At 41.5% G+C, this 13,987-nt stretch overlaps 1 protein-coding gene across 1 annotated transcript in view; it reads left to right on the top strand.

The window, feature by feature from the left end:
• CTNND2 (catenin delta 2) overlaps window positions 1–13,987 on the top strand; it is a 1,220,390-nt gene that overhangs the window by 262,418 nt on the left and 943,985 nt on the right. The window contains exon 8 of the mRNA XM_044295464.1: window positions 9,993–10,245. Coding sequence (XP_044151399.1) covers window positions 9,993–10,245 — 253 coding nt within the window. The remainder of the gene's footprint in view (window positions 1–9,992; window positions 10,246–13,987) is intronic.

The following is a 13,987-nucleotide window of genomic DNA, read 5'->3' as shown; positions in this document are numbered from 1 at the left end:
TGGGCAAAAAAAAAATGGTTTGGGTAAAAGTTATAGCATTTACAAACTATGGTACAAAAATGTGAATTTCCGCTTTTTGAAACAGCTCTGACTTTCTGAGCACCTGTCATGATTCCTGAGGTTCTACAATGCCCAGACTAGTAGAAAACCCCCACAAATGACCCCATTTCGGAAAGTAGACACCCTAAGGTATTCGCTGATGGGCATAGTGAGTTCATAGAACTTTTTATTTTTTGTCACAAGTTAGCGGAAAATGATGATGATTTATTTTTTTTTTTTTTTTCTTACAAAGTCTCATATTCCACTAACTTGCGACAAAAAATAAAAAATTCTAGGAACTCGCCATGCCCCTCACAGAATACCTTGGGGTGTCTTCTTTCCAAAATGGGGTCACTTGTGGGGTAGTTATACTGCCCTGGCAATTTAGGGGCCCAAATGTGTGAGAAGAACTTTGCAATCAAAATGTGTAAAAAATGACCGGTGAAATCCAAAAGGTGCACTTTGGAATATGTGCCCCTTTGCCCACCTTGGCAGCAAAAAAGTGTCACACATCTGGTATCGCCGTACTCAGGAGAAGTTGGGGAATGTGTTTTGGGGTGTCATTTTACATATACCCATGCTGGGTGAGAAAAATATCTTGGTCAAATGCCAACTTTGTATAAAAAAATGGGAAAAGTTGTCTTTTGCCAAGATATTTCTCTCACCCAGCATGGGTATATGTAAAATGACACCCCAAAACACATTCCCCAACTTCTCCTGAGTACGGCGATACCAGATGTGTCACACTTTTTTGCAGCCTAGATGCGCAAAGGTGCCCAAATTCCTTTTAGGAGGGCATTTTTAGACATTTGGATCCCAGACTTCTTCTCACACTTTAGGGCCCCTAAAAAGCCAGGGCAGTATAAATACCCCACATGTGACCCGACTTTGGAAAGAAGACACCCCAAGGTATCCAATGAGGGGCCTGGCAAGTTCATAGAAAAAAAAGTTAGCGGAAATTGTTTTTTTTTTTCTTTTTTCTCACAAAGTCTCACTTTCCGCTAACTTAGGACAAAAATTAAAATCTTTCATGGACTCAATATGCCCCTCAGCAAATACCTTGGGGTGTCTTCTTTCCAAAATGGGGTCAGTTGTGGGGTGTTTGTACTGCCCTGGCATTTGAGGGTCTCCGCAATCATTACATGTATGGCCAGCATTAGGAGTTTCTGCTATTCTCCTTATATTGAGCATACAGGTAATGAGATTTTTTTTTCCGTTCAGCCTCTGGGCTGAAAGAAAAAAATGAACGGCACAGATTTCTTCATTCGCATCGATCAATGTGGATGAAAAAATCTCTGCCAAAAAAAAAAAATGGAGGGGAAAGGCGTCTGCCAGGACATAGGAGCTCCGCCCTACATCCATACCCACTTAGCTCGTATGCCCTGGCAAACCAGATTTCTCCATTCACATCAATCGATGTGGATGAATAAATCATTGCCGGGATTTTTTTATATTTTTTTTATATATATATATATATATATATATATATACAAAGTGTTTGCCAAAGCATAGGAACGCCGCCTCCTCCTCAGCTCGTATGCCTCGGCAAACATATCTGTTACTGCAGAGGAGAAAATCCCGTCTTGCAGCGCCGCATACACCGACTTGCGTGTAATCTGACAGCAGCGCAATGCTTCTGTCAGAATGCACATCGGTGCTGCAGCTGGTCGATCGGTTGGTCCACCTGGAAGGTAAAAAGACAAAAAAAAAGAAAAAACCAGGCCGCAACGCAATAATTTTATTAACTTTGCAACAGAACATGTAACTTTAACTTTTTAACTGAACATTAACCTTTTTGCTTACTGGTGTTTTTTTTTGTTTTTTTTGTTTTTTTACCTTTATAGAACAAACCTCTCCTTCCCCATGGGTCAATGTGCAAAGCGCAAATCGCCCAAAGATGTGGCGAAGTGCGTTATGCACTTTGTCCCATGTGAAAGGAGACGTTTGCAGCAGCAGTGAGTGAATGGGCCCTAATAGCCCTGTGTGCCTATCCTGGTGAGATGATCCCTATGCTAATAGTGTACCTGTGAGTACCTGACCACCCAAAGCATAGGGCAGGGTGGTCAGGACAGTCAGGACAGAAATAGCGAGTGTCACGCCTTATCCCACTCCTGCTACAGACACGACATCTTTTTCGGGGTGACGGTTGGGTTGAGGTACCAGGAACGACATTGGGGAAATGTCGCTCGTGTAGACGGCTAACTACACTGGTGGATGGGGCCACGGAACCTCCTGGGTACAGGAGGTTCTCGATGATCTCTTCCTGAAATTTGAGGAAGGATCCAGTTCTCCCAGCCTTACTGTAGAGAACAAAACTATTGTACAGAGCCAATTGAATTAAATATACAGACACCTTCTTATACCAGCGTCTGGTTCTGCGGGAAACTAAATACGGAGACAACATCTGGTCATTGAAGTCCACCCCTCCCATGTGGAGGTTATAGTCGTGGACTGAGAGGGGCTTTTCAATGACACGGGTTGCTCGCTCAATTTGTATTGTCGTGTCTGCGTGAATGGAGGAGAGCATGTAAACGTCACGCTTGTCTCTCCATTTCTCTGCCCCCTTGCAAGACGGGTGGTAACGAGCCGTTGGGGGAAGCCCGCGCGACTAGTTCGCGCGGTACCACATTCGCCAATCCGTTCTAGAAACAAATGCCTAAAGAGGGCCACACTTGTGTAAAAATTGTCCACATAAAGATGGTACCCCTTGCCGAATAAGGGTGACACCGAGTCCCAAACTGTCTTCCCACTGCTCCCCAGGTAGTCAGGGCAACCGACCGGCTCCAGGGTCTGATCTTTTCCCTCATAGATCCGAAATTTGTGGGTATAGCCTGTGGCCCTTTCACAGAGCTTATACAATTTGACCCCATACCGGGCGCGCTTGCTTGGGATGTATTGTTTGAAGCCAAGGCGCCCGGTAAAATGTATAAGGGACTCGTCTACGCAGATGTTTTTCTCTGGGGTATAAATATCTGCAAGTTTCTGGTTGAAATGGTCTTTGAGGGGCCGAATTTTGTGGAGCCGGTCAAAAGCAGGGTGGCCCCTGGGACGGGAGGCGGTGTTGTCACTAAAGTGCAGGAAACGCAGGATGGCCTCAAAACGTGCCCTGGACATAGCAGCAGAGAACATGGGCATGTGATGAATCGGGTTCGTGGACCAATATGACCGCAATTCATGCTTTTTTGTCAGGCCCATGTTGAGGAGGAGGCCCAGAAAAGTTTTAATTTCGGAAACTTGGACTGGTTTCCACCGGAAAGGCTGGGCATAAAAGCTTCCCGGGTTAGCGGTGATAAATTGTGTGGCATATCGGTTTGTTTCGGCCACAACTATGTCTAAAAGCTCCGCAGTCAAGAACAGCTCAAAAAATCCCAGGGCTGAACCGATCTGAGCTGTCTCAACCCGAACTCCAGACTGGGCAGTGAAAGGGAAAACTACGGGTGCGGCTGAAGTTGGGGACTGCCAATCAGGGTTTGCCAGCACCTCTGGGATTCTAGGGGCTCTACGGGCACGTCTTTGCGGTGGCTGCGACGGGGTCACTACTGCACGTGCCACCGTACCAGCTTCAACTGCCCTTCTGGTGCTCGCTACTTCACCAGGTTGTACGGCAGTGCTGGTACTAGGTCCAGGGAGGGCTGGGCTGCTGGTGTATGCCTCACCACGTAATCCGACAGCACCAGCCCCACTCTGCTGCTCTTGAAGCGGATCCTGCGCAACCTGTGGTCTAGCGACACGGGGCCGGGTACACCTGGTGGTATCAGGGACCTCAGCCTCCTCGTCCGAACTTTGGGTCAGAGAGCCACTGCTTTCTACAGGTTCGTATTCTGACCCGCTGGATTCATCAGATGAGGGTTCCCACTCCTCATCCGACTGGGTCAGAAGCCTGTAGGCCTCTTCAGAAGAATACCCCCTGTTAGACATGTGGGCAACTAAATTTAGGGGTATTCCCTGAGACTACCCAAGAAGTACCGGAGGCCGCTGCGGTTGATAAAAAATATCAAAACTGATTTTTTTATCGCCGCAGTGCGTGTAAAGTGATTGTGCAGTGAACCAAAAAAAATTTTTTTTTTGTCACTGCGGTGGGGTGGGTGTGGGCGAACGCACGTGTGGGCGACCGATCAGGCCTGATCGGGCAAACACTGCGTTTTGGGTGGAGGGAGAACTAAAGTGACACTAGTACTATTATAGATCTCACCGTGATCAGTTTTGATCACTTCCAGATACTATAAAAGTACAAATGCTGATTAGCGATACGCTAATCAGCGAATAACGGACTGCGGTGCGGTGGGCTGGGCGCTAACTGATTGCTAACTACCTAACCAAGGGGCCTAAACTATACCTAAAACCTAACGGTCAATACCAGTGAAAAAAAAAAGTGACAGTTTACACTGATCACTTTTTTCCTTTCACTAGTGATTGACAAAGGGGTGATCAAAGGGTTAATTGGGGTTCAGGGGGGTGATCAGGGGCTAAAGTGTAGTGTTTGGTGTACTCACTGTGAAGCCTGCTCCTCTGCTGGATCCAACCGACGAAAAGGACCAGCAGAGGAGCAGGGCAGCCATATAACAGATCATATTTACAAATATGATCTGCTATGTGGCTTCTGATTGGTTTTTTAAAAAATCAGCAACCTGCCAGCCAATGATCACGGCTGGCAGGTTGCTGACGAAATAGTCCTGAACGAAATGCCGGCGCGAACTGCGCATGCACGGGCGCATATTCGCGTCATATCGCATCTCGCGAGATGACGCGTATATGCGTGACTGTGCGCAGCGCTGCCGCCTCCGGACCGCACATCTGCGTTAGGCGGTCCGGAGGCGGTTAAAGCTTTACCTGATCAAATTTGCTGAAATCTACTCAATTATGTACCTTTATTCTCTCCCTATAGTGTGCATATCACATTATATTACTGGCTTGTGTCTGCAATGGCTTTTTGCCAGACACTGCCACATAATAGCCTCCCAGTTCACAAGCTGAAGACAGAATGGCTATTCTTTCTCCCTCATAGTTTTTCCCACCAGTATTCACAGTAGAATGGCACTGGGAACAGTTTTTAGACAAATCCTCTGAAACAAACATCTTTGGATTGTTTGGCAGAATTTTTGTGAAATTTGTAGCAAATTTGATTTGTTTAGAATCAATTTGCGCATCTCTAAGAAAGATATCTATCTTTCTTAGAGATGAGCAAATTGATTCTAAGAAAGATATCTATCTTTATATAGCATGATATACAGTACAGACCAAACGTTTAGACACACCTTCTCATTCAAAGAGTTTTCTTTATTTTCATGACTATGAAAATTGTAGATTCTCACTGAAGGCATCACAACTATGAATTAACACATGTGAAATTATATACATAACAAAAAAGTGTGAAACAACTGAAAATATGTCATATTCTAGGTTCTTCAAAGTAGCCACCTTTTGCTTTGATTACTGCTTTGCACACTCTTGGCATTCTCTTGATGAGCTTCAAGAGGTAGTCACCTGAAATGGTCTTCCAACAGTCTTGAAGGAGTTCCCAGAGATGCTTAGCACTTGTTGGCCCTTTTGCTTTCACTCTGCGGTCCAGCTCACCCCAAACCATCTTGATTGGGTTCAGGTCCGGTGACTGTGAAGGCCAGGTCATCTGGTGCAGCACCCCATCTCTCTCCTTCATGGTCAAATAGCCCTTACAGAGCCTGGAGGTGTGTTTGGGGTCATTGTCCTGTTGAAAAATAAATGATGGCCCAACTAAACGCAAACCGGATGGAATAGCATGCCGCTGCAAGATGCTGTGGTAGCCATGCTAGTTCAGTATGCCTTCTATTTTGAATAAATCCCCAACAGTGTCACCAGCAAAGCACCCCCACACCATCACACCTCCTTCTCCATGCTTCACGGGTGGAACCAGGCATGTAGATTTCCACTGGTCTAATGTCCATTCCTTGTGTTCTTTAGCCCAAACAAGTCTCTTCTGCTTGTTGCCTGTCCTTAGCAGTGGTTTCCTAGCAGATATTCTACCATAAAGGCCTGATTCACACAGTCTCCTCTTAACAGTTGTTCTACAGATGTGTCTGCTGCTAGAACTCTGTGTGGCATTGACCTGGTCTCTAATCTTAACCTGCGATTTCTGAGGCTGGTGACTCGGATGAACTTATCCTTCACAGCAGAGGTGACTCTTGGTCTTCCTTTCCTGGGGAGGTCCGCATGTGAGTCAGTTTCTTTGTAGCGCTTGATGGTTTTTGTGACTGCACTTGGGGACACTTTCAAAGTTTTCCCAATTTTTCGGACTGACTGACCTTAATTTCTTAAAGTAATGATGGCCACTCGTTTTTCTTTACTTAGCTGCTTTTTTCTTGCCATAATACAAATTCTAACAGTCTATTCAGTAGGACTATCAGCTGTGTATCCACAACGCAACTTATGGTCCCAACCCCATTTATAAGGCAAGAAATCCCACGTATTATACCTGACAGGGCACACCTGTGAAGTGAAAACCATTTCAGGTGACTACCTCTTGAAGCTCATCAAGAGAATGCCAAGAGTGTGCAAAGCAGTAATCAAAGCAAAAGGTGGCTACTTTGAAGAACCTAGAATATGACATATTTTCAGTTGTTTCACATTTTTTGGTTATGTATATAATTCCACATGTGTTAATTCATAGTTTTGATGCCTTCAGTGTGAATCTACAATTTTCATAGTCATGAAAATAAAGAAAAATCTTTGAATGAGAAGGTGTGTCCAAACTTTTGGTCTGTACTGTATATATATTTATAAAACATCCTCATAGCATGATGCTGCAACCACCATGTTTCACGGTGGGGGCGGTGTGTTCAGGGTTATGTGCAGTTTTAGATTTTCGTTGCACAAAGCATTTTGCATTTAGGCCAAAAAGTTAAACTTTGGTCTAATCTGACTAGAGCATCTCCTACTTGTTTGCCATGTACCGTACATGGCTTGTGGCAAACTGCAAACAGGACTTCTTATGGCTTGCTTTCAAAAAGCATCTCTGCAGCTATTTTAGAGTGACCATCGGTATCTTGGCTGCTTGTCTAATTTATTCTCTCCTTGCCTGAGCTGTCAGTTTAGGTGAATGGCCATGTCTTGGTAGGTTTGCAGTTGTGCCATACTCCTTCCATTTCCAAATTATGTATTGAACAGTGCTCCGTGAGATGTTCAGAGCTTGAGATATTATTATTTTTTGTAACTTAACCCTGCTTCACACTTCTCCACAACTTTATCTTTGACCTGACTGGTGTGTTCCTTGGATTTCATGACGTTGTTTGATCACTAATGTTCACTAACAAACCTCTGAAGCCTTTATAGAGCAGCTGTAGTTATAGTGAGAATAAATTGCACACAGGTGGACTTACTAATTAGGTGACTTCTAAAGGCAATTGGTTCACACTGGATTTTATATAGGGGTAGCAGAGTACAGGGCACCGAATGCAAATGCACACCACACTTTTAACACTAATTAGAATTTTTTTTGGAAATGTTCAAGGGGTATGAATACTTTTTTAAGTATATATATCTAGTGTGAACACAGCCAAAGCGACTCGATCAATTAAATTATCCCATTATTTAACTTACGCGGTGAACTGCAAAAATAAAAGTATTTTTTTTTGTTACCTTGCCTTCCCCAAAAATGAATGAAATAAAATATCAAAAGGTCCCATGTATCCGAAAATAGTATCAGTAAAAATGGTAGCTCACCCCACAAAAGATAAAACGCTATGCAGCTCTGTCACATAATTCAAAAAGTTATAGATGTCGGAATATGGCAACACAAAGCAATTTTTTTAAAGCAGTGTTTTCTGCACAGTGAACAAAGCAAAACCCTAAAAGCAATAGTGGAATTGCAGTATTTTTTTTCATTGTCACCCTAAAATTTTAACAGTTATATAATACCCCAAAATGGTTCCATTAAAAAATACAACCTACCCTGGATAAAACATGATCTCAAATTGTTATACCCATGGAAAAATAAAACAATTTTTAGGGCTTTTGAAATGCAGCATTGCTGAGCTTTTAGTACCATTTAATTGATTATTGAAATCCAAAGTGCAGTTTAGGAGGAAAATTCTTTTTTTGTTCTACTGCCAGAAAGACCTCAGACCACTGTCAAATTGCAAACTACCACCGATGTTTGTATTAGAATTTAGAACACAATCTACTTGCTGCCCAAATTTAGCAAAATGAAGAAAATTGTGTAAATAAGATAAACTTGTAGTCTGACCTGGCATAGGATTTCAGAAATTTTGCATACATGAAGCTGTTGCCCATAAGGAAACACACAAAATATGCAGTGCTTTACAAATATAATGCCAGAGTTAGCATTATTTTCATCTACACCAAAAGAACTTTCTGTGTGTGATAGTTTTTGTTGCAGATAAAAAGTTAGTAGATCCATCATATTTCAGGTAAGAGTAATGGTATGGTTTGGAGCCTAATGTGTTTGTACAGTTAAAAAGATGAGTCATGGTCTGAGATCAAGTTTTGTTGCACAAATTGTTTTTCTCCTTTCTACAATTTGGTTATGTTCACACATAGCGTTGAGGTACAATCAAAACTGAATTAGAAAACCACAATGCGGTTTTCCATGCAATTGCATATTTTTGCAGGTGAAACATGTTAAATAAATGGGTGTCCGTCAAAAAAATGCAGCCCCATAAAAAATTCAAGTTTTTCCAGTGTGGTTTTAACCTCACCTCAATACTACGTGTTAACCTCACCTCAATGTGTGAACATACCCTTTGTCTTAGATATGTTAAAACATACCATAAGAAGCAAATACCACTGAATAATACTTTGAAATACATATTTAACTAGATAATAAACGTTTTCACTTTGTTAAAGTGAATATGTCATCATTAATATGCAATGGAAGCTACAGGCAGCGATTTATAGAACAGGAGGAGATGAGCAGATAGATATATAGTTTTACAGGAAAAGACTGAGTAAAATTTGTAATTTTTTCATTTAAATTCCTGCTCATTTTGGGCTTTGAAGTCAAGGAGGGGGTCGTATCAGTGACTGATAACTATCTCTATATGCACAGTCATAGAGGGAAAGGGTGTTAATCACATATAGGACCGTGTCCTTGACTTCAAAGCCCAGTATGAGCAGGAATTTAGATGAATAAAATATACCATATTTTTTGCTTTATGCATTTTTTTCCCAAAAGTGTGTGGGGGGGGGGGGAATGTCAGTGTATCTTATAAAGCAAATACTAGTGGGCGCTTCCATTATGGAAGCACTCACTAGTATGCAGTAGGTGTGGGGTTCTCACCCTCCCTGGTCTTCCTCCCTGGAGCCAGAGAAGATCAGGGAGTGAAGAATGCAGGGGAGACCACCGGACTGGTAGAATGGCAGTGGAGCAGAAGAAGTAAGTGAATTTATTTATTTTAAGGTCTGATCTGAGGTCTGAGACGGGGGTCTGACATGGAAGTCTGATAGGGATCTGATCTGAGGTCTAATGTGGGGGTATGATCTGAGAATCTGATATGAGGTGATCTGAGGTCCTGATGTTAGGGTCTAATCTTTGCATCTGATATGAGAGTCTAATCTGAGCATCTGAGCATCTGATATGGGGTCTGATCTGAGGATCTGACAAGGGGGTCTGATGGAAAAAAAAATCTTATTTTCCTCCTCTAAACCTGGGGTGAGTCTTATCATCAGGTGCATCTTTTAAAGCGAAAAATACGGTAGGTTATACAGAATCTTTTGCCACAAAACTATACATCAATCTGCTCAGCTTCACCTGCTCTAGAACATGCTGCCTTCAGCTTAAACACAAAGTGCAACATGATATGTTTACTTTAAATTTGTCTTTCTAGTTGTTTTAATGGGTAACAAAATGCTTCTTTTTTATGTCCCCTGTACTCGTGTGTGTTTTTCCTGCCTAGACCTGGTTAACCATTTTTGTGAACAGATCCTTAGTTTTTTACTTTGTCCCTACTTTCCTGTCGTAGCCCCATCTTCCCCTGGTGTCGACTCCGTACCTTTACAGCGTACAGGCAGCCAACATTGTTCTCAGAATGCAACAGGGGCTTTCCAGAGGGCCAGTTACGCTGTAGGCCCTGGCTCCAATTATGTAGACCCATACCGACAGCTGCAGTATTGTCCATCCGTTGACTCACCCTACAGTAAATCGGGGCCAGCTATACCACCTGAAGGAACGTTAGCCAGGTCTCCATCTATTGATAGCATTCAGAAAGATCCAAGGTAAGCATTCGTTTTCTTTTTACAAGTTTTTTTCCTCCATTCTACAGTTTTATTTTTTATAGCAAATTATCCTTTTATAATGTATATGTGCATACAATATGTCTGTTTTATTTTCACATTTCATGTTATCTTTATGAACAACATAACTCTGCTTACACTGCATTATGAGGTTTCTGTTGAGAAGATTTCCCAACAGAAACAGCAGATGTGTCTGTTTATTGAATGCCACAGAATGCCATCAGTTACCCATAGGTACCGTCTACGTTAAAATGTGTGGGTGCTGTATACTTTTTTTTTACTGGGTGCCTCTGCATGAAATAGTGCAATGTGTTTTGTTATTGCGTAAAATAAATAATGGTATTCCTGACAGATATCATCCCAATGGAGGCAAAAAGGACACTCTAATGCATACTGTAAGCATGCAATGCTATTGAAGTACAAAAGATCCTGATTTTAAGGATAAATGTTTTTCTCAACTGGTGTCAAAACAAATCACTTGATATTATCAGTCTTACATAATATATGTTTACAGGGGCGTAGCTAAAGGCTTATGGGCCCTGGTCCAAGGGTTCAGCTTGGGGCCCCCCCTTCCCTAAGTGTTTTGTGGCTAGGGAAGCACATAGCCTTCATGTTACCTGCGGCAAAAAATTGAAACAGTAGACCCCCCAACCCCCCCATGCCAAATTCTTGACCTAACCCCTTCCCTCCAGCCAGAGCTATAACTTGACCAGCATGCACTTTCTATAATACTGGTGTCTTTCCATAATACTGGTATCTTCTTATGTGGCACAAGGGTCTTTGGGCCCCCTCAGGCTCCTGGGCCCGGTAGCGACTGCTACCTCTGCACCCTCTATAGCTACACCCCCTATAGCTACGCCCCTGTATGTTTATACATGATTCAAATAAGAATTGTATAAATATATTTGCACCCAAGAAATCTTTGTGGCTTGACATACGTTTAACGAATGCTGCATTTGTAGAACATGCATTTATTAGCCATTAAAAAGAAAGTGACAAGAAACATAATCTGTGTGGCAGAACAATAAGATTACGGTATTTAATAAGAAAACATTTTTTGAATACTCTGATCACTACCTGGGGGAAACCCATTATGTAGAACAAGCACTTTATATCAAAGGGACCCAAAAGCCCTTATGCCACCCAAGCCTTAGTGGCCACTTTAAACTTATACTTCGCTAAGGTGAATGTGTACCATCTGCCTTTTGTAACTAATGGTTCTTGTAGCATTTTATACGTAAAAACACTTACACTTTGTTTGTGAAATGTTAGAAATCATTTTGATGATTTCAGAACCCTCAATATGCTGTCGGTAACATCTTAACGGTAGTTACGCTGATATATCAGGCAGCCTATATTCAGTTTATATCCATTTATTTATTCTTTACCCGTTTTGCTTTATATTTTATTTTGAAGAAAGATTCAAGGATGCCTTAAACTCTTAAACATGTTTATGCATCCTTGATGCATGATGATTGACATTTCTAAGGTGCCTTACCAATTTAGGGTACCTGCACATGGGTGTGTAAGTACAAACTGAATATTTGCACTGAATGCTTTTCATGCTAACTTCACAGCATTTCTGCACCAAAATTTCAGATTTTGTTGTGGATTTTGATACGATCACTCGTATAAAATGTGCTTCACTTTCTGAAAAAATATATAAATATATAATTTTTACTTTTTATGAATATTTTGTTTAGTATTAGATGTTTCTCCTTTTTTGAACCTACACAAACATTGTGAGCACCTTCTGTAAAATAGCCCATTTATTTTTTGACAGTAGACACCTGTAATAGAACGTCATCAAGTATTTTATACACTGCGAATTTTGCATCAAATTTTTTATTTTATTTTTTATGTATGAAAATGTACATTTGTGGACAAAGTCTGCCCTAAGCAGAACCCAAGATGTACACCACATTATAAAGATGTGCTGTGTTCATGCACTATGACTTATACACACAACTGTTATAGAGCTCCTATTCAAGTGCATGGGGCTAAACCAAGAATCAATCATTTATTCTGATGTTTTGTCTGGTTATAAACTTCTGTAACCATGATATATACCGTAGTAGAAATTTAATGGGAGTACTCAACAGTGCAATCCAGGTTTGTTGCTGTGTTAAAGCCTGACCATGGTTGAAGTGTCACCTTTTTAGAAACTGAAATGAATAATATTTTATGATATACACTAGCAGAAAAGGAAAAAATAGCAACTTGAAAGCCTAATGCGAATGCGCTGAGATTGACAAAGTATAAACTGCTAACAGTGCTTGGTCTATGATCACACTACCTTGGTGGTGCACCCTTTATTTTGGGTTCTATAGCAGGGTATTTGAATGCCAAATGAAAAAGTCCATGGTAGCTAATGGCGTCCCACACCATAACACCTGGTGTTGGCCCTTTGTGTCTCCACACTATGCATGATGGTAGTGGACTCTCTCCAGCCTTCCTAAAAACTTTGATGCTGCCATCATTAGTACTAGAAATGAGCAATTGGATTCATTACAAAGTTTTTTTTGTTTTGTTTCAGATGGGAAAACAGTAGGAAGAAGATACAGGATCACATTACACTGGGAAGAAGTGGGGGAGAGGCTTGACCTTGTTCAGAGGCTAGCAAACAGCAAGATCAGACAATCTGGGGGCAAAATGCAGGCAGGTCCTTCTGCTCAGAAGGAATAAACGCCGTTCCCAGCTAGGCATGTCTTGTGGCTGTTTCTGCCTAAAAAAAACCAATTGTAAACGCAAGCCAGTTACTAGGGATTCTATAGGGGTATTATGGGGAAAGAATATGGAGATATAATTGGATAGATTTAAGATGTATCAGGGAAAGCTTCACCGTCTCAGTTGTTTTGCTGGCAAGTTCTGCATTACAAAATCCTGCAAGAAACTCATATTTTCCTGTATGAACAGCCAGCCAGAGTTTTTGTTTGTTTTTGTTAAAATGCTTCTACAGTCCACAGGCTTATTGCCAGCACCCCAATAGCATACATTTTTTTTTTAACTAAAACACAGTTTCTATGTACTGATTTGGGCATTGGTACATGATTGCATTATACCTACATTATTGAACGTGTTGTATATTACTGCAAGATACCGTTCTGTTATAGCAGACTAATTTTACTGCAAAAACTGCATTATTATCATTGTAGATTGTCAATACCAGTGTGCCATGTCTTTGTAAAGGAGAGGGACATTTAATTATGCCTCAGTCTTTAAATTCCTGAGAAAAACACTTGCAATCTTGCTTTTATGTATTAATAATTAGAGATGAGCGAATTTCATATTTTGAAATTCCTTCACATTTCTTTTGTTGGTTAAAGGTGAATTGCATTATGGATTCCGTTACCATGGACTATAACGCAATTCTATGACGGAATGCATAATGAAATGCCTTTAGAGTAGAAGTCTATGGGCTGCAAATTGGATCCGTCCAGTTTCAGTTATGCAGGGGAGTCCTCCGCTGCATAACGGAAATGGGACGGATACGTTTTGCAGCCCATAGACTTCTGTTATGATGGCATAAATAACAAAATGCCTCAAAAGGAATTCCATTATGCATTTCGTCATAGAATTGTGTTATGGTCCGTGGTAACGGAATCCGCATTTCTCCCACTTCTCCTCCTTGCACTTCAGAGAAGCCTTTCAATTGCGTCATCTATTTTTTACTAACACCTTTTTTCCCCCCTAGAAAGTGGCAACAAAAACCCATGTATTATGG

The sequence above is a fragment of the Bufo gargarizans genome, chromosome 5, assembly GCF_014858855.1.
Source record: "Bufo gargarizans isolate SCDJY-AF-19 chromosome 5, ASM1485885v1, whole genome shotgun sequence".
Taxonomy (NCBI): domain Eukaryota; kingdom Metazoa; phylum Chordata; class Amphibia; order Anura; family Bufonidae; genus Bufo; species Bufo gargarizans.
This window is presented reverse-complemented; position numbering and strand designations above follow the sequence as displayed.